General features: G+C 38.4%; 2 protein-coding genes across 3 annotated transcripts in view; one reads left to right on the top strand and one right to left on the bottom strand.

The window, feature by feature from the left end:
• The first annotated feature begins 3382 nt into the window (after positions 1 to 3382).
• LOC124619820 (40S ribosomal protein S12) lies at positions 3383 to 18238 on the top strand. Of its 2 annotated transcripts, none has more exons than XM_047146423.1 (5): positions 3383 to 3458; positions 3554 to 3623; positions 3737 to 3871; positions 15086 to 15290; positions 18124 to 18238. In XM_047146423.1, exons 2-5 carry the CDS (start codon positions 3607 to 3609, stop codon positions 18190 to 18192), a joined length of 426 nt encoding a protein of 141 aa, XP_047002379.1. In that variant the 5' UTR covers positions 3383 to 3458; positions 3554 to 3606; the 3' UTR covers positions 18193 to 18238. The 2 variants fall into 2 exon arrangements, with proteins under 2 accessions (XP_047002379.1, XP_047002380.1); XM_047146424.1 differs by having other exon boundaries at positions 3434 to 3452.
• The window catches only part of LOC124619819 (zinc finger MYND domain-containing protein 10), a 96320-nt gene continuing 89315 nt past the window's right edge, over positions 17864 to 24868 (bottom strand). The window contains exon 10 of the mRNA XM_047146420.1: positions 17864 to 18485. Coding sequence (XP_047002376.1) covers positions 18401 to 18485 — 85 coding nt within the window. The 3' untranslated portion in view covers positions 17864 to 18400. The remainder of the gene's footprint in view (positions 18486 to 24868) is intronic.

Genomic DNA, 24868 nt, shown 5'->3' with positions numbered 1-24868 from the left:
GTCACTTCAAGACGAAAATGAAGTTACTGGTGTACCCCCAGAAAGAGTTTTTAATTTTGATGAAATGAACCTGTGTGATGATCTGGGTGTGAAGAAGTGCATTTTCAAGTGAGGGATGAAATACACAGAACAGCTGAAGGACAGTAGCAAAACCAGCATTTCTTTGATGTTTTGCGGCTCTGGAGCTAGAGTGGTTCTACCTCCATATGTAGTTTATAAGTTTGAACATTTGTGGCAAACCTGGATGGAAGGGGGTCCCAGCAAAACCAGATGCATTCGAAGTAATTCTGGTTTGTTTGATGCAAATATTTTTACTGACTGGTTGCTGAAATTATTTCTTCTCTATGCCAAAAAGCTTGGGGGCAAAGTTGTGCTTATTGGAGACAATCTATCTTCCCACTCAACTCCTAAAGTCATTCAGGCAGCTGTAAGCAATAACATTGCCTTTTTGTGCAACCCAAAACACTCCACACACTCATGTGCCAACCACTGGATGTGGCCTTTTATGGTCCCTTAAAAAATATTGGAGACAGATTTTGTACAATTGGAAAAATGGCTCAAAAAAGAGGTTACATATTTTGTCAAAAGATAGTTTCCCAGCAATATTATCAACCCTGTATGATAAGATCAAAGGTTCACATGAAAATGAAGCTGTAAGTCAGAATCTTATTTCAGGATTCAGTAAATGTGGTATCTGGCCTTTTAATCCAGAGCAGGTAGTGAACCGTATACCTGGTCAGAACAACTCTGACTTGGATGAAATTATGCCTAAAGTGTCCAAGACCAAAAACAATTCAACTAATGTTCAGAGGGTCAACATTAGTACGCAATGGAGCTAATTACATAGGTACACAAATATTCAATAACCTAATGGTGTACATTATACTTCATCATGAAGCTAAAGACGAAATTAAACAACTACTTGTTGGTAGCTCCAAGCTCCCTCTGCTCCATCAATTGTTATCTTAATAAATCATGTTAAATTTTGTGCCTTGTGTTATTTTATAATTAGAATTAGCATTTTAGTTTAATGAAGTGTATATCTTTCATTTATTTCTACAGCCTAGTGAATATTATCTGCGGTACTCATGTAGTATGAATAATGTAATAATAAAAGTAATGTGACAGATCCTCAGAATGATATTGCTCTCTACATAAGTGGAACGAAGGGATAGAATGTAAGTATGCCTAAAAAGTGCTCTGCTGATGTACATAGTAAAGGCTGCATGCATTTCGAACGCATATATTTTATATAGCCAGTAAGCTGGGTTCACACACGCAACTCATGTGTTGCCACAGACTGTGGTAGCCCGATACACCGCAGTGTTCGATACAGTATCGAACAAATCACGTGACATTTAACTCGTGTGATCTGAGTGAAAGGGATCCGCAAGAAACTACAAACTAGTAACAATTATAACAAATGGGATTGCTTGAAGTTTGACAGTTTCCAGAGACACTGGAGGAAACAATATTAAATCCTACCACTCCTACTGTGTTTGAACAAATTTGCAATACCAGTTCTCATACAGTATCAGTATGTGTGGATATATGAGCATTTACATTCATTTTTAATTATAGATAACAGACAAATACGAAAATGTTATCGTCCAAAAAATATTACTCGACTGTACTCAGTACAATATTTAATATCTTTGTGAGAGATTGTAGTGGCTTACCAAGTGGGCCACAAATGAGCAATTAAATCCCTGTTCATGTATTAGAATAACAGATAAAAACACATGAGATGAGGTCGCACTTACGAATAATGACTACTGTCAGCTGTAGAATGGAATGACGAAAATGAAAATTTGTGCCAGACTGGAACTCAATCCCGGATTTCCCACTTATTGTGAGTGGCCGCCTTAACATTTGGCTATCCATGCACAACTCACGGGCAGACCCAAACGTCCGTATGTCGTCAACCACATGTCTACAGTCTGTACATGTACATCCACTATGTTCATTCCTGTACAGATCAGATACTGTGCTTCAAAGTCGGATGTTCGGTATCGGCAGATAAATGCGATATTGCAGTGTGACTACCACAGCCATTACTAAACGCATCACATGAATTCAAAATGTTCAAATGTGTGTGAATTCCTAAGGGACCAAACTGCTGCAGTCATCGGTCCCTAGATTTATTTACACACTACTTAAACTAACTTATGCTAAGAACAACACACACACATGCCCGAGGGAGGACTCGAATCACCGGCGAGAGGGACATCATTTGGCAATCCGTGACATGGCGCCTCAAGCCGCGCAGCCACTCCTCGCAATTGCGAATAATGACTGCCATCAGCTGTAGAATGAATGACGACAATGAAAATTTGTGCGAGACCGGAACTCGAACCCGGATTTCTCGCTTATATGAAACTTTGGGTCTGGCTGTGAGTCATGCACAGATAGCCAAATGATAAGGCAACCGCTCGTGATAAGAGGGAGATCCGGGCCCGAGTTCCGGTCTGGCACAAATTTTCATTGTCGTCATTCCATTCTACAACTAATGGTAGTCATTATTCGCAATTTGTCGTCATTCCATTCCACAGCTGATGGTAGTCATTATTCGCAATTGAGAATTCATCTGACGTGTTTAGTAACGGCTGTATTCGTCGCAGTGCATCATCAAAGTAACACCGGCACTACAATATCGTAACACATAACAACGTTACCAGATTTTAATCAGTTTGAAAACAAGACAGCGACATTCAGGTGAATCAATCAAGAGCAGGTAATGAATAATTAAATGCCAAACTAACGAAAAAGATCGTAATAAAATGACTGTAATTGTGAAATGGGAAATGTATTACAGAGACAAGCCCTGTCTTGGAGGTAGTAACATAGGTTGTCACAAGATAGCGCGACGGACGAAACCTGGAGAATTGGACAGAATCATGTTTGGGACATTTTAGTTATTTATTAGATGTCGTTGTTACGCGAGGGCTGCACTCTAGAAGACATTTCATTCTGGGTTCCGCAGTTATTTTTTATTAAAACTCGCATAGCATTAAAATTCTGAGACAGGTCGTTGTGTACTGACAAGAGTCATTAGATCGTAGGACATGCAAAAGATCTCAACAGAAACCGAGATTTCCTTAACTACGATGTAGATTGTTCGAACAGTTGGAGTCGTTGGCCAATTCATAAACAGCCTTTGTGTAGTTACACTGTGAGCTGTTGATCACACAGGACGCCACACAACATAGATGCACAGCTTTCTTCGTGGAGTCAATTGAAAAAAATATGGGCGGAGATTAATGCCACAATGCAGATTATGGCATTAGAGTTGCGCGACTGTTATTTTAGATTGCTGTATGGAATTAGTTGTGGCGACACTTTTGTTGCATGTGTGAAGCTGGCATATACTATCGATTGACGCTACTTTGGTATTTGAAACTTCTATGTTGTAATCTTTGATGTCTTCCTTTCTGGGGTGTGCAAGGCGTCGTGTAAGTGTAAGTGCTGACCACGTTGTGAATATCCAATTTATTTGTCTTTGAGGTTTAAGCATCCGTAATATAACTACTACTAATAGCGTTTTATATTTTAGTGACGCCGTGAGGAGTTAAATATTTATTATCCAGATCGTCTCATAAACACGTGATGTCGGACGTTGATACGTAAGTGTAAATAGTGGTGACTGTTTCTTTGCACATGGCTTTTAATGATCGTTTTCATCCTCTGATGTGGAAACTTTGATTTTTCTTTCATTGCCTCAATATTTTGTTGTCAGTGATGATGTCCCTTCAGCGGCACCCGTTGCCGGAGGAATGGACATAAACACTGCTCTTCAAGAAGTTCTGAAAACTGCGTTAACTAGTGGAACGCTAGCGCATGGTCTTCACGAAGCGGCTAAAGCACTAGACAAGTAAGTATAAAATTATTTGTATTTTTAACAGCTGACCGGAGACTTGGAACAATATCTTGTACAGATTTCGTCGTGAATACCAATGTTGTTCGCAGAGGTATCATATAGGTCTATGTCTTGTAACTTGCCGTTCGTGTATGAGAGTGTGTACTTGTTTTCTTGCCAGAATTTAATCGAGGACCACACGTGCGATGTGCTTGTGTGTGTGTGTTATGGTGCAGATGTTGGGAATACTTTCTCAGTGTTTGCGTCATTCGTGTTTAATCAGTACTAATCGCGCACTAGTTAGTTTCGTATTCCATGGATAATTATGCACGATAAATCGTAATGATGTGGAACGAGTCATTTTACATTCACATTGCAAGTTAGTTTGTAATTATGGATACATGCTGAACGTTTATTTCTTTTATGTATATATTTTTAAGAAGGCTACTTTGCAAAGGGAGTTCGGAGCGAAAGTTTAACATCGGTTCCTGGCACAGCAGCACCTCCCACCTCCTTTTTCTTGGAGCAACCTCGTTGTACTTTCGAAGATTTAATACATTGGTGCGACATAGAAGTGAAACGAAAGTGGATGGCGAGTCACTAGGACTAGGTAGATTCTTTTCGCTCATATATCGCACACCACGCACAACACCGCTCGTCAATCAACATTATACTATTCACCATGGATACTTATTACTGCGGCGCACCACATATTTACTTTAGAGTCGGTAACGAGTATAAACATCGCGGAGCGGCTCGAAGCTAACTGATACTCGTAAAATGATTTCCAAAATAATGTCGATCATCATTGATAGTTGTAAACACAGATTTCCAGTGTATTGATCAAAGAAATGTTCATTATAAATTATCAGATTTGTTTACGTGTTTCTATTTTCCATTTTTCTGTTTTTGTTTTTCAAACAATAGATTGCAGTTGAACAGGTGTTTCCTTAGCATTATTGGCATGTTTTTTATGTTTGAAGTTAACAGCTGTGACATATTTGTGATGTCTTATTCACCAGACACATACTGTTCGATTTTGTACAGGGAGCAATCTACACAGTTGGAGCACATGAAAGGATAGCAATAAATGGGAAGGGAATGAGGCAAGTTATGTAGCATATCCCTGACATGGCCTTCAGTCTGAAGAGAAGTTCCTTCGATAACAAATTGGCATTTCTTTGCTGCCACAGTGTGTCCTATCAATCAGTCTCCTTCTTTTAGCCAGTTGTGCCCCTAATTTCTTTCCTCCCCAATTTGATTCAATACTTCATTCATTACGTGGTTTACCCAACTAATAATCTTCAGCTTTCTTCTGTAGCACAACAATCTGACTTCTTGCAGGTGATAACAGCTGATGCCTTTCATTTTAGTTACGCATGTAACATATCACATTTATGACCACCATATTGACAAAATTGTAAAACTGCATGGAAGGAAGGCAATTGGCGACTGTTTCTAGAAACAAAGTATTGTCTGCACATTTTATCAAAAGCCCAAACTGGTAGTGGACTAAAAAATGTTCTAAGGTGCCTTTTAATTGATTTTTGTGACATCTTTAAATTTGTTCGCCTATATAAACTGTTATCTAAGAGTGCAATACCTACAATAAGAAATCATCAGAACTGCAGTAATGCACTCTACATCTGTACTCTGCAAACCACTGTGAGGTGCATGGCAGAGGGTGTCCCATTTTAACAGTAATTAGTTTCTTCCTGTTCCATTAATGTATGGAGTGTGGGAAGAATGATCGATTGAATGCTTCCGTGTGTGTGCAGGAATTATTCTAGTCCTATCCTCATGATCCCTATGTGAGTGATATGTAGTGAATTGTAGCATATTCCCAGTCATCAGATGAAGCTGGTTCTTGAAACTTTTAAAAGTATTTCTGGGATGGTTTACGTCCTTCATAAAGTGTCTGCCAGTTCAGTTGTTTTGGTATCTCTGTGGCACTCTCACCGATCAAACAAACCTGTGACCATTCATGCTACTTATCTGTATATGTTCAATATCCTGTATTAGTCCCTATTTGGTATGGGTGCAACACACTTGAACAATATTCTAGTATGGGTTGCACAAGTGATTTGTAACCAATCTCCTTTTTAGGCTGATTGAACATCCCCAGTACTCTATCAATAAACTGAACCCGTTATTCTATCAATAAAATTAAGTCTGCCATCTGTTTTACCCATGACTTAGCTTATGTGAACATTCCATTTCATACCCTTACAAAGTGCTACACACAGATATTAGTACTAGTTGGCCGATCTCAACAGTTACTCATTGATATTATAGGTGTAGGATACTGTTTTTTTGTTTTGTAAAGTGCAGAATTTTACATTTCTGGACATTTAGAGCAAGTTGCCAATCTGCACCACATTGAAATCTTATCAAGATCTGACTGAATATTTATGCAGCTTCTCTCAGATAGTATGTTATTATATGTAACTGCGTCATCTGCAAAAATCCTGATTTTACTATTGTCTGCAGGTCATTATAACAACATGAGCAGCAAGAATCCCAATGCACTTCCCTGTGGCACAGTCAAAGTTGTTTCTACATCTGACGACGACTTTCCATTCAGCATAACATGCTGTCCTCCCTAACTAAATGTCCTCAGTGCAGTCACAAATTTTAGTTGATACCCCATGTGATCGTAATTTTGACAATAAGTGTGTCATACGGAGTCAAATGCTTTTCAAAAATAAAAAACTACAGCATCTACTGATTGGCCTTGATCCAAAGCTTTCAGTGTGTCGTGAGAAAAGTGCGAGTTGGGTTTCACATGTTTTTGAAATCCTTGCTGTTGGCATTGAGGTGGTCAAGATACCTCATGTTAGAGCTCAAAATATGTTCTAAGGTTCTGCAACAAACTGATGTCAAGGTTATTGTATGGTAGTTTTGTGGATCACTACTACTACCCTTCTTGTAGATGAGTGTGCAGGGTGTATACGATCCGGGAAAAACCCGGGAATTTTTTCGGCCAGGAGAAAACCGGGAGAAACCTGGGAATTTTTTAGAATTCCGGTAATTTTTCATTGTTTTAGTTACCAGTTAAATTTTTGTGATTTTGACTGGTAAGAAGCAATACTCTATCGAAGGATATTACTGTATCCCGCTTTTGCAGAATAATACTGCAGCAACAAAACATGAACGAGGGAGGAAAAAAAACGAAAATGCGACTTGAGTCGCAAAGGAAATATGCCATATACAAACAACAACAAAACACTGTGCTCATACAAGTGTCTGCCAACCAAAGTGTGTCAAAGGCTTTAGGAAGAATATGCAGTGCTCCCTAACAACAAATTGCCTCTGATGAGCATGACATGAGAGCTGTTTACATTAGATTCATTTGAGCAGTTGTGGGCGGGCTCTTGCGCATGTGCAGTTGTCACATGTGAATAGTACCTTCTCCTACTTTTGGCTACAGATGTGTGGCTTGGTGTCACTATCTAAGTTGCTCCTGTTTGGAAATCGTAGATCCAGGGCTGATGCCCAGAACAGTCTGAGTTGTAATGGGGAGGTGGGTAGTCTCCATGTGACCTGTGTTTACGTTTAGTGATTTTGCTGTTTCCTCTTCGGTTATTGCTCTCATCTGTGGCCGGGAGCTACCAAATGAATTAAAATATGTTCGCATAATTACGAAAGGCTAAAATATGTTGTTAGTTTCAGGTTTTATTTCCACCTTTCTGACAGTCCAAGCATTAATCGCCTTGCAGAACAATGAAGTTATATTTGTCTGTTTGCTAAAGAGATTTGCTTTTATTAATCTTATGCGCTGAGGCAGTCAATTCATTTGAAACGAAGTGTTTAATTTCACACTGTTGGCTAGTTTCAACTGTTCGCTGCATTTCAAGAGCACGTTTTCCAACTTCTAGCTCGTATGGAATTGTGCCATAATAATGAACCAAACATGAGGTAATAGAGTACTGGACTCAAGAAAATTTACATCCGAATCTGGACATACGATTATGCACTTTAAGCCGAATTATGCATTTTAGTATGGTTCACGAAATTCCGATGCTCCGGAAGTATCCTCTGATGCCTTGTTTCTTTTATGACATAATGCAAGATCTTTTAATGCTTTACGCGTACGAACATGCGGGCTTCCTGCATCATCGTAGCTGCGCAGGCGCAGTGGCACCTGTTATCTGGCGCTCTCTGGCAACTGCTGAAACGAACCAATTTCTAGCAGGTCACAGGAAAATATTGCGAATGATGATTTGGAAAGTGTTACTTTCAAAGTAAATTTCCTTTTACGCACTTTCAAAGTAAACTTCCTTTTACGCAAGATGAACTATGTGCAAGAACGTACGATGAATTTCTTAGATCACAGAGCATTTATTTGACTCTCATTCAAAAATCAACTCTTTGAGGACGACCATCTAGAAGAATTCAAAGCCCAGAAGATCAGACATTTATGTTGTTGTTAAAAATTTTACTGGCACATTGTGTGATGTTTCTTAAAGTGTAACAAGCGCAAAAAGATCAGCATTATATGTGGAAGCTTAGCTTCTCTTGCAGCTTATTAATCTTAGAGACGAATATTATTTGTGAAAGCTTTGTTTTTCTTGTAGCAACACTGTCTATTAATTTCCACCATTAACTTTTCTTTTTTGTGTGTTCACGCTACTTAAGAGTGAACTTGCTATTGGTTGACTACATCATGTGTCCTATGCGGTCATCAGCTGGTGAGATCACGTGACATGAGCTATGACTGGCTCACAAAAGCCCATCGCAATCTCGATTTCATTGCTTCGGAAAGTAACATGCAGTGTTCGGTGGAATTAGAATTTATACCTCCGTAACACGGAAAAATGCAGCGTACATGTTGCTGCACATCAAAGATCTTTCCAATACGTGTTTATTTCCCCCCTGGGTTTCATGTTCTAAAGTGCCAGCAAATTCTACGTCTGTGTAGAAAACCATAAACGTTCTAAGGATTGATAAGTTTTACAGTGCCGAGGAAAAGTATACTGTCACTTAACACAGAAAAAGTACATTTTCAACCAGGAAATCTGGGAATTTTTTTTCCTTGTCCATGTATACACCCTGGTGTGACCTATACCTTTTACCAAGAGCTGGGCATTCACAAATTCAGTATAGAATCTGATGGGATTCCACTGGGGCCTGGAGCTTTGTTCATTTTTAATTATTTCAGCTGTTTCTCAACATCACGCCAGTAATATTTATTTCATTCATCTTTTCATAGGTACAACATTTTAATTGGGATTATTCTCCTGGGTTTTCTTTATAAAAGAACATTGGAAAAGATAGTTAAGCAATTCAGGTTTTGCTTTGCTGCCCTCAATTTCAGTTCCTGTCTGATTTGCAAGGGACAGGACACTAACTTTGGTGCTATTAACAGTTTTCACATATGACCTGATTTTCTTTGGGTTATGTGGAAGATCAGTTGACAATATTCTGCTGTGGTATTAATTGAAGATAGCGGTTGCTCTCTTAGCAGCCAAATGTGTTTCGTTCAACATTTCTGTCTTATTTCCCTGTTTTGCTTTTTTTTTTTTTTTTTAAGTTGGACTGGACTGTTGTACTGGGTACATGGCTATCTAATGTGTGGTCAGCTATTCTTCTAAACTTCAGCTGTAGTTCCTGTACATGTTGTGCCCAGCTACAAATTCCCCATTGAGATGTGACACTACTGATGTTTTTTTTAAAAAAGCTTATTGAACATGTATATCTTACTTCTTGTTTAAGCTGTCCTTCACACTTTGGTGGTCATTGTTGCCACAACCCCATCATGGTCACAGATACCAGTTTTGATGTGGACATCCTCAAAGAGGTCAGGTCTGTTCGTTGCCATTAGATGCAATATGCTTCCATCATGTGTGAGGTTCATAACTATCAGTTCTAGGTAGTTCGCAGAGAAGGCATTTAGTAAAGTTTCCCAGGGTATTCTATCATGCCCACCACTAACAAAACTGTAATCTTCCCAATTAAATGTGGAATGAGTAAAGTCTGCACCGATGATTGCAGTATGATTGGGTAACTTTCATGCAAGTGGACTGTTTTCTCGAAAGTTTTTGGTTACATCAGGGGGACAAGTGTGGTGGGCGATAGGAGGATCCAGTTATCATTTTATGCCCACCCAGATACAAACAACAAATGTATAGCATTTTGTAGTATTGTTACAGTAATGACCATGTTTACCCAGTTTCGAAACGTGTCCAATTAGAAATTGAACTTCATGAACGCTTGCGAGGGCTACATACATAGCCCACAGACTTCCAGCAACTATATAAATGCCTTTGTGCTGTGGGAACTGGCATGCTGTTAGTGTGAGAGGGTTCTTACCAGAGGAATACAGGAAACAGTGGCACAGTGATGTGCCAATTTTTTAGACTAAATGACATTTTTACTCACTGGCCTACGTCTGTATCCCGCATGAGCATAGTAGTGTTAATACTGGCCTGGATTCTTACCTGAGCTCGATATTCATTCAGTTGCTTGTTCTTACTCAAAAGGTGTGTTTAATTTTCCTGTAGGTGACATCTACCTTTCCCCTAGTTGTGCAAGATTCTACAGCCTTGCATTTTACTTGTAGCCATTTTGAATTTTGTCGGTCCGTTCAACAGTTTAATTTGCTGTATTTTCTGTTTTCCTGTTTCATCAGTTAATTCAATATCTCCTACTAGGTTTTGTTTTTTTACTCATGTGATCCCGTGTTGCATTCACTATTTCATCTCTTAGTTCTAGCCATTTGTCTTCTGTTGTAGTCCTTTCCCTCATTTCAGTACAGCATTGCCTGATCCCTCTGGAACCACCACCCTCTGGTTCTTTCAATTTATCCAGGTCCCATCCCCTTAATTTCCTATCTTTTCGCAATTTCTTCAGTTTCACTCTGCAGGTCATAACCAATAAATTATGAACAGCGTTCACATGCGCCCATGGAAATATTTCTCCGTTTAAAATCCTCTTACCATTATATAAATGTTATAGGAAAGTTCTTGTAGAAAGTAAATATTTAAGATTGAAGGAGATCACAGACCAAACAGAAGTAGTGTAAAGTGTTTGAAATGCTGGCATGTAGGGGCTTAGGTGTTTTTCTTTTTTTCCAGCTTGTCATAGGATAACTCCAAAAACTAGCATGTCGGCTTTCTTTTTTTGCTTATTAACAATTCAATGCTTGTGCTTTTCGGTGAGTGATCTCCCAACTAGAAATCTTCCATGTATAATCTTCTGTGTATAAAATTTTTTCGTGAAAGTAAGTATTAGTGATAATTAAATTACCTTCTTTCCCTTGTTCTACTACTGAATTCGTCAAGCTTCACAATTAAATTGTCTGAATAATTTCTTTCTCATTGTCATATATTCTTTCAAGCTACTTGCCTGTGGATTGAGTTGACACGTAAATTTGCACTACAACAGATGGGTAAAGGTAGAAAAGGGCCAATGGTGTACTTACATGTTTTGTGCAGGAATGTTGTCAACATTTATGAGGTATGGTGGGACCAAAAGAATGTATGTCAGCTGTTTATGCAGCCAATGCAATAGCAGCAGGTAGACATGTTTTGAACTAATACGTTCGGAAGAAAGGGTGCAATATTGGTGGATCAGTGTTGTTGTTTTTTGTTAAATTGATACACTTAAATGTGCTCCCTCATATAGATTGTGTTCATTTCACCACCCCATTTGATACATGTTCATGTCCCTGCAATTAATCCACAAGACATTCACTGGCAACAGTCTTCTTTACAGCACTTGCTGGCATAATCACAAAATATTTCTCTCCAGACTCACTAACAAACTGAGAAACAACAAACAAGGCAATGGTTTCATTTTTGAGGCTAGAAGTAAATTGCCACTTCTCTCACCTCTCATTGGTTATGTCAAAGAATTATCGCAATGGCTCTGCCAAACTGACGTGTTGCCAACCTATGAGCAATACATAAACACTGCTGTGACTTCTGCTGCTAGCCCTGATCTTGACTCAGTTTTTCTTCACTGTGGTGGTGTTCACTGTACTGTTTGTAGTAGGCTACATAGTTTAACCATATCTTTTTCTTTTTGTTTCATTTCAGAAACACATATAGGTGCACAGATAACATTTCATATTAGTCTTTGACCAAAATTTGGCCACTTCCAGTCCATTTTCAGTTGACACTGAAGCATGTGCTGGACAATCTGGACTTCTCCATGATAACACTTACAAGGGAACCTCCCCATCGCACCCCCCTCAGATTTAGTTAAAAGTTGGCACAGTGGATAGGCCTTGAAAAACTGAACACAGATCAATTGAGAAAACAGGAAGAAGTTGTGTGGAACTGTGAAAAAATAAGCAAAATATACAAACTGAGTAGTCCATGGGCCACATATGCAACATCTAGGACACCAGAAACCCAGGAGCGCCGTGGTCTCTTGGTAACGTGAGCAGCTGCAGAACGGGAGGTCCTTGGTTCAAGTCTTCCCTCGAGTGAAAAGTTTACTTTCTTTGTTTTTGCATAGTTATTATCTGTCCGTTTGTTCATTGACATCTCTGTTCACTGTAATAAGTTTAGTGTCTGTGTTTTGCGACCGCACCGCAAAACCGTGCAATTATTAGACAAAAGGACGTGCCTCTCCAATGGGAACCGAAAACATTTGATCGCAAGGTCATAGGAGGTCAACCGATTCCTCCACAGGAAAACACATCTGATATATTCTATGCGACACTGGTGACGGCATGTGCGTCACATGAGAGGAATATGTTGTTGACCCACCTACCTTGTACACTTGGCGAATGGGTAAAAAGATTCTTCTACCTTGCCCGATTTAGGTTTTCTTGTGGATGTGATAATCGCTCTCAAAAAAGTGATGAAAACATAAGAGTTTGTCACATAAACTGAAAATAAAACAATTAAATTTTTCACTCGATGGAAGATTTGAACCAAGGACCTCTCGTTCCGCAGCTGCTCACGTTACCACGAGACTACGGCGCTCCTTCGTTACCAATGTCCTTGATGTTGCATATCTTCCCATGAACTACTCAGTTTGCATATTTTGCTTATTTTTTCACAGTTCCACACAACTTCTTCCTGTTTTCTCAATTGATCTGTGTTCAGTTTTTCAAGGCCTATCCACTGTGCCAGCTAATAACTAAATCTGAGGGGGTGCGATGGGAAGGTTCCCTTGTTAGTGTTGTTTTCTGTTGCCAGGTTAAACCTTGATGCGCCCACTTCTGATCTCAGACCATTCAAAGATTTCCAGATCATTCATTCCTCACCATTTCCTGGAGGCAGAGTTTCAGAAATTCTTTTCCAACTAGAGAGAAGGGAAGTCTTATCCCTTCAATGTTGCACCCTGGCAATTTCAGGAGTGGTAGTGCCTTTGATGTTCTAAGGAAATTCTTCCTTGACTTCAATCGCTGTGAAATTCAGTTTATGTCCATACAGAGGATGATTCCTATTTATTTATTTTCTGCAGTTTCTCTTCAAATGGGAGGTTGTGTTATTCCTCTAAGGCAGGAGCCGGTTTCAACCTACTTGTTATAATTCTGCAGGTGTCATTAAAAGCGACATTTGCCTGTTTGGCAGGTGATGAATTATACCAAACGGGACAAGTGTACTCTGCTGCAGAGTAAGCTGATGCCAGTGCAGACGTTCAGATGGTTTCAGGTTGACTGCATCACTGTGATGTGGCCAGTTTTCTTAACGGATTATTCATGGTGGAAAATTTCAACTTGCTATTCATGCAGTGCATTCTCTTGAAAGTAAGATCTGTCCAGTGTCAGACCTGGGTATTTTGGAGTGTAGAAATGTTGCAACTCAACTTCTGACCATATCATCAGTTTACGAGTAGCTTTCCTATTTCTCAAATGAAAACCACACACTTGAGTCTTGGGTTTGGTTTAAGCTGATTTATACTATAGTATATTAATAGATCTTCAAGGGCATTTGTCAGGGTCTTCTCCAGTGATTAAAAGCCTGAGCTCTGAGTGGCAAGAGCAAGATCAGCAGCATACATGAAACTTTAGATGTTGGGGTCACAGGTTGGTCATTTGTATACATTTTGAGTAGGATTGGAGCCAAACTGCTTCCTCGGGAAGACCGTTTCTCTGTAGTTTCCATGCACTTGAAAGTCAACAGAGAATTAGGTTTTTCAGAATTGCTGTGATGAACCCAGTTAGGCCAGAATTGTAGGTTATATTGTGTACCTGTAGTAGTAGTAGTAGTAGTAGTAGTAGTAGTAGCTGGTGGTTAAGTGTCATAGGTCGCTGATAAGTCGTTGACAAATACCACCCCTGTCGCTTTTAGAGCTTCAAACCCAGTTTCAATTAACTGCGTGAGATTCAACAGTTGTCTGGTGCAGCTTTTAATCCTGTATTGACCAAACCAGTAATCCCATTCTTCCTGTCACTGCACTTCAGTAATTCCCACAATATATAACTTCAAACTGTTTCGCTTTGTAAGTTCTCTAACCTACCTATTTCATGAAAGGATCTAGAGTTATAATCTTGAGTTGTCCCTGTCAAGAATTCTGTATTTGGCATATTTTACTTTCCAAATATTTTATCCGAGAAGATACTATGGCCATTACGCCGTACTAAATTTATGTCCAGCCATCTAGATTTAGGTTTCTATGGTTTTTGTGAATCAGGTTTTGAAATAATACTGCCAGCTTTGTTTGTCATCCTTGCTCCATTACAGTGTGTGCTCAGGCTCCAGTTATCCCATTATCAGGTATTTGGGCTGTGCTGCTTTTCTAATTTCACAATTGCCATGACATTAAACCTTTATCTTCATTTTGCGCCCATACAGTGGAAAACAATCATTGAACCATTTTTAGAGCATAGTGGTAAAAATGAAAAAGTTATTGTAGACTGTTTTTGAAAAGAGGTTTGTGATTGTAATAAATTGTAGTATTGTTGCAGGGAATAACAGAAAGCTGCAGAATTTGAAACAAACACTTAAGATTCTTATGTTGATATTTGTGGTCTCTATCTGCTCTGAGTGTAGTTTTGTGACCTGTTGTCTTTATAAGAACACTCCAAAGCACGTTAATGTTGTTTTAGTTTTATGTTTAAATTGTGTTTATCAGATCCACACTATATTCTGTAAGTGAGCTTTTTTTTGTGCCAGTGATGAAAGTAAAAGGTCTCCCTCTTCTGAAGTGAAGTGTTACCCAAAAAATTACAGTAAATGTAGAGAGAACCTTTCTGATGGCATTTGATATTCTATTTATTATGTGGCTTTTCTGTAGTATTGAAAACTAATACTTTATTGTGAATTACAGGCGACAGGCACTGCTGTGTGTTCTCGCTGAAAATTGTGATGAACCAATGTATAAGAAACTGGTTCAAGCCCTATGTAATGAACACCAGATTCCTCTTATCAAAGTGGATAACAACAAGAAGCTGGGTGAATGGGCTGGGCTTTGCAAAATTGACAGTTCTGGGAAAGCTCGAAAAGTTGTTGGATGCTCCTGTGTTGTTGTGAAGGTAATGTTACACACATTTTTTTCAATGAATTTATTGTGAGTGCCAGAATGTGTATTTGTCAATGGCAGTTTGTGAAAAGACAGTGTTTCCTGTTTGACCAAGACTGTTGTAAAAATAATGCTGAGGATGTTTTAACGTATATTGGCCTGTTTACTGGCCTTTGCTGAAATCTGAATTCCTCAGATGGAAGTGCAATCATGGTAAAATAACCCCAAACATGGATGCTGTGTTGTTACTGAGACTGGATTGATAATTGAGATGTACAGTGCATAGAAGGGAATTTCGTAACTGAGTAGCAGGTGCAATCTGTGTGCACCTATTGTTTGGGTGTGGCATCAGACTACTTAGATGTGATGTTTTCTCTTGTAAGGTATATTAGAAAATTGTCCATTAGGTTGAATGAAGAACAGTTGTAGGTGGATGAGACATATTTGGGAAGCAACAGAGAAAATTAGCAATGTTAGTATAGTAGATTTGTTAGCAATTCAAGCCTATAGTGTATCACTTTTCTTCCTAACATGAAAAGCATGACATTGGTTTTCACTTGGATTATGAGTTGCATTGAGTGGTCTGTGGTCTGGAATGAGATCACATAGTGTAATTACCTCTGATTTCGACAATGAATGAAATTAGGCTCATCATGGTTCATAGTTTGATTCAAACGTAGAGTTTGTAGTTATCTGCAATGTGATTTTCTTTGTGGTTTTACTTGCCTTTCTGTTCACTGCTGGTGTTCAGCATGAAGTTACAGGTCTCCTTATTGCAGGACACACACACACACACGGACAGAGTCCTTGCAGACTATAGGGTTGGAAAAGTGAGATATCTGTTTTAACTTTGGTGAAGGACACAACTTTATCACATCGTTATTACCATAGAATCAGTACCTTATCAGAAATTGTATGTTTAGGCTTTGCCATATTGTTCTGTGTTCAGGTTATGTAAGTGAAAGAGTTGGAGATACTCATATAAAGTAACTTCCATACACCTTTTGACATAAATCTAAAATGTTTTGTGCTTAGTTTTGAGCATGAAGTTTCTTTTATGTTGAAGAAATGTAGTATTTGAGTACTAATGTTAGGGAATCTGACAATTTTGTGTCAATAATGCGCTATATATTTGTTTCAATATTTTACTAGTCTTTAAAGTGTTTCATGTTTTATCATATAATTTGTTTTCTGGTTTTATTGAGTAAATTAACATTTTGTCAGTGTTTAGGTGGGCAGGTTGTCTTGATTGCTTGCATCACTTTCTGCAGTAGTGAAATTGCTGTCTGTATGTGATCTGTCTCTTTCATTTATACTTCCCTATATACATTTGTTCATTCAACACTGGTTACAGTCATCGAAACTGTAAGTCTGTGAAGATCTCTCAAGTGCCATAAGTACAGTGTCATCCTCTGACTTCTTCAATGTGTGCTTGCAGGCTGCAGAGGGAAGCAATTTTGTTAATATGAACAGCAATTGTTTAAATGAGTCTTGAGTAGGTTCCTTTCCAGTTCTGTCTTATCAGGTGTGCATTCTTCGTGTTGGCCAAGAAACAGAATTTCATGTTTACAATACAATGAGGAGGACAAGTTGCCACAGTGTAAAGAAGTGATGTTGAGTTGTAGACAGACAATGAAAAGACTGTTACACTTTCTTAAAAAATAAAAATGGGCGCGTGCGCACACATTCTTAGAAGCAAGGAAAAAGCAAACACTGTGTGCATGCATTACTGCTGTCTATGCCCACTCTGGGCAGAATGGCTGGTGTGTGTGTGTGTGTGTGTGTGTGTGTGTGTGTGTGAGAGAGAGAGAGAGAGAGAGAGATATGCTGCTGATTTTCTAAACAAGGCTTTGGCCAAAAGCTGTGTGTGTAAGTGTGTTTATTGTGCATGTGCAAGTTGTCATAGCACTCTATCCTTTTCATAGTATTGTTGACATTCCAATGTGGACTTCCCATTGTTTGGAATTACATGTTTCCTGGAGATGGTGTTTGGGTGCCACAGTAATAGCAGATGCTTGTGGGCAGAATAGGTATGAATGTTTTTCTTGATGCAGATTTTGAGAACTCTGAATTCTGGTTGTAGAGTTTTAGAATTTTTTTGTAGATGGTTGGCAAACCCTCAGGTGAACAGCATTGTTGAAGGAAGCTATTGTGAACTATACAGAAAGTTTTTATTTGTAGAAAATCAGTAAAGACATTTTATGCAAATACTTTGTTGGATGGTTTAAATATTTTAGATTCCATATACATAGGTGTTTCTGTAAATCACTTACACATCCATTGAAAAGGACATTATTGATTTTTCATTAATGTCCAATCCTAGATAAAGTGTAGTTCATTATTTATTGTGTCAAGAGTGACAGTAGACCATGATCTTGGTTTTAAACCACAATTTGATTAAGGTAATATTTATACCATTTTCATAAATTTGTTCTGTGATCTATGCCTTTCTTGTAATGTAGTATATTAAAAATGAGTGAATAATTTTAGATGATGTAAATACTGTGGAGATGGAGATACATTAAAGGATTGAAAATGTAAATAAGATATGTATTCATGTGATTGTCTTACTTATGTACTAACCACTGTTGTGGTTTTTTTATTGATTCAGTAAATTTACATTAGTTAGAGCCATTACAAGCACTTAATCACCATACTTAGTACATAAAGAAATACAGTAAGGTATAATGAAATGATGATCTGAAGGCGGCTCCCTCTTCTGAGGTGTTACCCAAATATATACAATGTGCTGTGAAAGCCTTTCTGAAGTATTTGATAATTATGTCTTATGTATCTATGTTAAGCAAAAAGTATGTACTTTTCAGTGCACAAACCTTTTGTTTCAGGATTACGGTGAAGAGACTCAAGCATATGATGTCCTGAAAGAATATCTTAAGCAAACGAGAGAACCATAAAATATTTTTTTGTACAAAGGATGTATTAAAACAAAACAAAAAAATGCATTTTATTTCATTGCTACACCAAAAATCCTGCTAAATAAATGGCATGTAAAATGTCTTCGTAGCAGCCCATCTGTGGCTGTTTGGTTGAAAACATATTTTGTTAGTATATGCAAATTACAAGGTAAAGCATTTACTTTTGTTGCAGTGGTGATACCTGCAATTAATTCACACTCAATTTCTGGAATGATTCAGAAAGTTTATTGCATGTAGTTTTGTGTGTTGGCCAGTTTTTTACTTGGCATTCCCTGAAAAAAAGCAGATATATTTGTACCTGTTGATTCACAGCACACTCAGTTGTAAATCTAACATTGTTGTTAAAATAGTATCAGTGGGAAAATTAGAGAAAACTTGAGACAGAGTGACTTTTAGTCCTAACCTCTGCAAGTAAAATTCCTGTTTGTGCCCACATGAAGTACAGAAAACAATTAGAGGTTTTGGAACTTTCTTCACTTGTACAGGAAAGAGCAAGCTGGGATCTCTCATCTACTCTAATTGTACCTTCAGTTCTTTTATTTTACTTGCTTTCCATTTTTTGTAAATTTTCTAAGTAGTATACAAGGTAGGTACTCATATAATTAGAAACCCCAACCATTCTCTTGCCCTTTAAATTCAATATTAAACACTTTTTTTTACAGTGTGGTGATGCAACTAGTTTTACTGTAGAATCCGTTCATCAAAATATGACTTCATTTTTTTGTGAGCTGGTATGTATTTACGGTCTCAGTGACACAACTCGCCAGGAATACTGACATTCCAGTGTTTCAGTAACACATTTCAGTTTCTGTGAAACTAATTAATTTATGAGATAATTAACAGATTTCAGGAGCAGTTTCTTTTTCTGTTGCAGATTTTGTTTTTGTACTCGTTAGATTCTGACCTCAGCCATTTTACTTTTGTTAACCTAATTTTTATGCACAGAATAACATACTGCAGTAATGAAGCCTCTAAAAGTTTTGCATTATGTACAGGCTGTGTGTAATGGCTGTCTCAAAGTTGTAAACACACAGAATCTTGTGTACTAGCTTTGAAAAGTTCTTCAGGTAACTTCATTTCATGTGTAAACATGAATTGGCAGTACTTCGTTTTAATCTGTTTATACTTTGTAATGTCTCCATGTCAACTGAATACATTTCTTTGATTATCTGGCTTTGTCCAGCTTACTGTGTCCACTAATAGTAGAGTTCAATACCAACTTGAATATTTATCTGACTGACTTTGTGTAAAAGTGCACTGTGATTTTATAGGGCATTACGATTGGAGCGGGTGTGTGTCTGCTTGCATGTAAATATTTGATGTGCAACCAAATCTTACCAGGTGTTTTTTTAATAAATCCAAAAAAGCCCCACATTACTTAGAAAGCAGTTTACAGTTAATGTAAAAGACTTAATCACATAGAATCAGGAGGATTAATGGACGATACAGATAGACACCATCGCACAGTGTGAACAACCTTCTATAAAAGGTAGGACCACACTTGAAAGACACTAGTGACCTGCTCCAAATTCACATGGATAACATGTCTGTTGTAGTGGTATAAATTACATACAGGAACAATCTTTGTGAATGTTATTAGTGAAAAAACTGTATCTAACTATTACAGTAGTTCTATATAAAAAAAGATGAGGTGACTTACCGAACAAAAGCGCTGGCAGGTCGATAGACACACAAACATACACACAAAATTCAAGCTTTCGCAACAGACTGTTGCCTCATCAGGAAAGAGGGAAGGAGAGGGGAAGACGAAAGGAAGTTGGTTTTAAGGGAGAGGGTAAGGAGTCATTCCAATCCCGGGAGCGGAAAGACTTACCTTAGGGGGGAAAAAAGGACAGGTATACACTCGCACACACGCACATATCCATCCACACATACAGCTTGTGTCCTGCTTGTGTCTGTATGTGTGGATGGATATGTGCGAGTGTATACCTGTCCTTTTTTCCCCCTAAGGTAAGTCTTTCCGCTCCCGGGATTGGAATGACTCCTTACCCTCTCCCTTAAAACCCACTTCCTTTCGTCTTCCCCTCTCCTTCCCTCTTTCCTGATGAGGCAACAGTCTGTTGCGAAAGCTTGAATTTTGTGTGTATGTTTGTGTTTGTTTGTGTGTCTATCGACCTGCCAGCACTTTTGTTCGGTAAGTCACCTCATCTTTTTTTATATATAATTTTTCCCACGTGGAATGTTTCCTTCCATTATATTGATATTACAGTAGTTCCTGAGATTAGCCTACACATACAGATAGAAAAATGTGGTCTGGGACTTTCCTTTGGTAATATGTGTAGATGATAAAAATACACTAATGTACCATCAAAGATTTTACGAAATGTTTTTCATAAGACATTTGATAAAGTTCTTTACAGTGCAATATGAGATAAAGTGGAATATTTTCATGAAAGATCTTTTTACATCAGATGGGGAATAGGTCTTGAGTCATCAGCCAATTGACACGTGCTGCTGGATAAAGGCCTCCTAGATTTTTTGAAGCATTAATGTAGTTATACTCCTGCATGGATTTTGAAAGTCATCCATCTGATCTTTACTTCAGTCCTTGAATCTTGCAAAGAGCTTGTTTGATTTTCCTGGCTTAGTCATACAACCCATTTCACATCTCATTATGGCCATAATTACACATTCCATTCAATCCATTACCAGATCCATATGGTTTCCTTTCTCCTAGTAATTACTAATGTACATCTTGTGATTATTTGCTAAACAACAATCAGTTCTAGGATGATTTTACAATGAAAGTAAAGTGTGTCACTATCATTGATCAAAGCTGGTTGCACACTGATAATAAGCTTTCCTTATTACACTATTAAGAGTGAGGACAATGAGCTCAAACTTACACAAAATGGGCCAGTAGGCAATGGAGGTCTGCCCTCTCTTCATAGTGAATAAAATACAAGCAGTCTGATAGGCTTGCCTAATACATGAGGAAAATTTGGTCATTTAAGTTACATCACTTGTTTTGTGCATGTACAACAAAGAGGATGATACGAGACTGAGAATATCTCACTGATTTGTCAGAAAATGAAAGTCCAGTGTCATTTGTTCTCAGTATATTAGTTCCAAAAAGCCAAAATACAGTCAGCCTGATTTGCCATTTAAAGAAGAATGAAATATTTCAAGGCAATTGGCTAGTATCTCTTTTGTGGGTATGAGAGCGTGTTACTCATTTTCTGTGGGACATTGTTTTTATTATATTTACATTGGGTGAAAAACTTAAAGATTGTGTCATTATAAGCATATTATTTATGCATTAGCTCAATTTTATTTGTACGAACCTTGTGTAGCTACTTTTTGTTTACCTACCAGTGCTGTATCTCCATGTACATAAAGTGTAATAATGTATTCAAACATCTGGATATCTCAGCTTTGGAACTTGTTTAGAAGACCAATCATGGTGTTAAGTGCACTGCAGATTGTAAGTACTGTGCTATTTATTTCCCATTTTGGAAGTACGAAAAGGAATTCGGCCACTTAAAAATGCTATGTTCAAGGCCTGCAGCTACAATGGGGTGTCTGGATGTGCGTTTTTAGTTTGTTGTGCTGTGAAGGAAAGAGTGTGGTTGACCTTTGTAGTTGTGGCACAAGGTTTTAAAGCATCATATATACAAGTACATTTTGTTCCAGCACCATCTCCAATGAGACACTGTCGTCTTGGTCAAAAGTTCCTGTGCTTGGCCCTACAGTTTATTATTTTCTTTTGAATGATCTTTTTTTACACTCACCCCGAGCGTAGATAAATGTGGATGGGACCTCTTCCGTAATTCTGTTGATTCGCACGATAGAAATTTTGAAGGAAAATGCTATGGATGGGTAAGATCAGGGTTGCCACAGGTTCTGGAAATCAGGGAATTTCAAACTTACCAGGAAAATTTGAAGGAAAAAACTGATAAAATGTAATTTTTGTCTCAGTAGATGAAATGGTTTGTTTACTGAGGTGTCAGACATCGTAGTCGGCTGGGTGCAGCTGAGTAAGTGTGCCACTCCCTTATTACCACTGCTTCTCTCCTACCACTCCCCTCAGCTTGCAGTTAGTGCTGCCACCACTTCTTGCCCCTAGCCTAGCAGTGCTGATGAGAGGCAGTGAGGCTGAGGAGAAGTTTTGTTCGGATCTGTTTCTCAGATGCAGTGGCTGGAGGCGTCAGTGCACGAGTTGTCTGAATGTTTTTTCCTGGCAAAACCTGTGGCTGAAAATTTGGTTGTGACCCTGTGATTCTTTCCTACCTGCCTGTCTGCTGCTCAGCAATTGTCTTCACAGTGAGTTGCTACCTATTGTCATTATTATTGATTCTTGAGTATTTGAACACGTTATCTGTTGCATGGATTGATCACCATGGTGTCATTTCAACATGTCTGTGGCTCATGAATAGCTGGCTACACAAATGGATTTCCGCGATGGGCCAAAACCGCGTGCTGTTTCTGAGGGTATCTATAATTGATGGGGCCTGCCAATCTGAAGCCATTCGGTTCCCACTAATGTGGAGGCCCTGCCTGTTCGGTTTAGTCTCACCGATCTACCTGCATGCCAGGTCGATTTGTGTGTTGTGTAATGCAGCAGATTTTCATCACTTATCCATGTGCCCAGGTCTGCAGTACTCCTCAGCATGCCAGAGGCCATGGTCAGCGGCTTTTAGGAATTGTGACTGTCTCACCGCAAGTATGTTTTACAGTGTGGCGTTTTATAGACATTTTATTTGTTCTAGTACATTTTGGCACTTTAAAAGTAGTTTATATGTTACAAATTACAGACGTTAATAAGAAAAAATTGTCAGTCGCTGGCAGTTTATTTGCTATGAGAATGATAAATCACAAAATACTTCCAAGAGAACAGCTATAATACTGTGGGTAATAACAGACAATAACAAATATAGCAGAAACATTTTATTTGCAGTCACCTACAGTGTTTACACAATTCTTCCCCGCCTTGTACACTTTTTTCTGAGCTTATTTCTGAAATTGGTAAAGGTACTTTTAATCTGCCTTGCGACTCCAAGAAAATGGTATTTTTGTCCCCAGGTGTGTTTTGTTTTATTGAAATAAAATATCAGTGGTTTTAATGAAATGCAGATCCTTTGGCTTGCTTTCTCCATCTAAAAACTGTTCATTACAAAAGATGTTGATGTTAAGTACTTGATATTTTTGCTCACACCAGGAAACGCCATCTGAATGCAAGTTTTTGTAGCTCGTCTTTTCACTATTTTCTTGTACTGTAGCTGCAAAGATACATTCTTAACTTACCCTTGAGATCTCAAAATTTGTCAGGGAAAAATGTGAAAACTTACCTGGAAAGCAGGGATATATCAGGGAATTTCATTTACAAAAACTTGTGGCAACCCTGAAGATGTTTCTGTTGCCAAGAGTCGGAAAAAATATGATTAAAATTGTGATTTATCAATATTTCATGCCAGTTTAAGAACAGATGGAGAAACATTAGGGATTCTTCGGAAAAATAAGAGGGGTGTTCAATAAGGATGCAACACCCCAGTTGAAAAATGCTGAATCTGCTGTGGCACATTGTGCCTTATTTCTGCTTCGGGCCCTCTAGTTTCATTAATTAACCATAGGTGATAGTGCTATATGTAGCCTTCAGAATGGCACCTGCAATGGAGGCGGATTCCAAGCAAAGAGCTGTCATTGAGTTTCTTTTGGCAGAAAACCAGGCTTCATAGGCTCGTGCAGAATGTCTGCAGAGACCTGGCAATAAACAAAAGCATGGTGGTTGTATGTCATTGCAACAATCGCGCACAAACCTGTCTGATCTCCTGTGTGCCAGCCAGCCACTTGCAGATATGACGCCAGGAAACAGAAGAAACAAGTTCATTGTGTTTGTTGCCACAAAAATACAAACTTATCGTTGTCAATGACAATGAAAGGGCCCACAAGTCTGCACACCCGAGAGGAGCTCACAAAACTTCGTTGACCTGTTCTATCTCATCTACCCTACAGCCAGATCTCACACCTTCTGCCTTCCAATGAAAGATGCACTTCGCAGAAAGCAGTTTGTGGATGATGAAGTTACTGATTCAGCAAGATGTTTGCTCTGACATAGACCAGTAGAGTGGTACCATGTGGGCATACAGGCCCTCCCAGTATGGTGGGATAATGCCGTGACACTGAACAGAGATTACGTTGGCAAACCGGGTCTTATAGCCAATAATGGGGAGTAATAGGGTGTATTGGAGTCCTTAATAAACCCAACCTGGTTTCAGAAAAAGTGTTGCATTACTTACTGAATGTCGCTCATAGAAGAGAAAACTTGGAATGTAATAGTCATCAAAACCAAAGGCATGAATTCTTTATCACCACTTGGCTTTTCTGGAGACAGTTCAATGTGAAAGTATGTAAATTTGATTTTAAGCATACCCCTTTTATCTGCTAATAATTTTCACTTCTTTGCCTTTTGGCATAATAAATTTGGAAGAAATATTTTGTTGCAGATCTGTCTGCAGTATTTGATATAATAAAAAGATAAGGTTTGTATTTCTTCAGACACTAACTGGTAACAAAAATGACACAGAAGCTGAAACCATATCACATAATTTACAAAAGCCTGAAATAGAGATGCGAACTCCATTAAATTTTCAGGTTAAACTGACAACTTCCATACATGTAAATCATTTGCCTGAAC

The sequence above is a fragment of the Schistocerca americana genome, chromosome 6, assembly GCF_021461395.2.
Source record: "Schistocerca americana isolate TAMUIC-IGC-003095 chromosome 6, iqSchAmer2.1, whole genome shotgun sequence".
Classification (NCBI taxonomy): Eukaryota; Metazoa; Arthropoda; class Insecta; order Orthoptera; family Acrididae; genus Schistocerca; species Schistocerca americana.
This window is presented reverse-complemented; position numbering and strand designations above follow the sequence as displayed.

Coding starts and splice junctions, on each gene's coding strand:
- LOC124619820 (XM_047146423.1), top strand. Junction 3,872..15,085: donor GCGGCTAAAGCACTAGACAA/GTAAGTATAAAA, acceptor TGTGAATTACAG/GCGACAGGCACTGCTGTGTG. Junction 15,291..18,123: donor GCTCCTGTGTTGTTGTGAAG/GTAATGTTACAC, acceptor CTTTTGTTTCAG/GATTACGGTGAAGAGACTCA.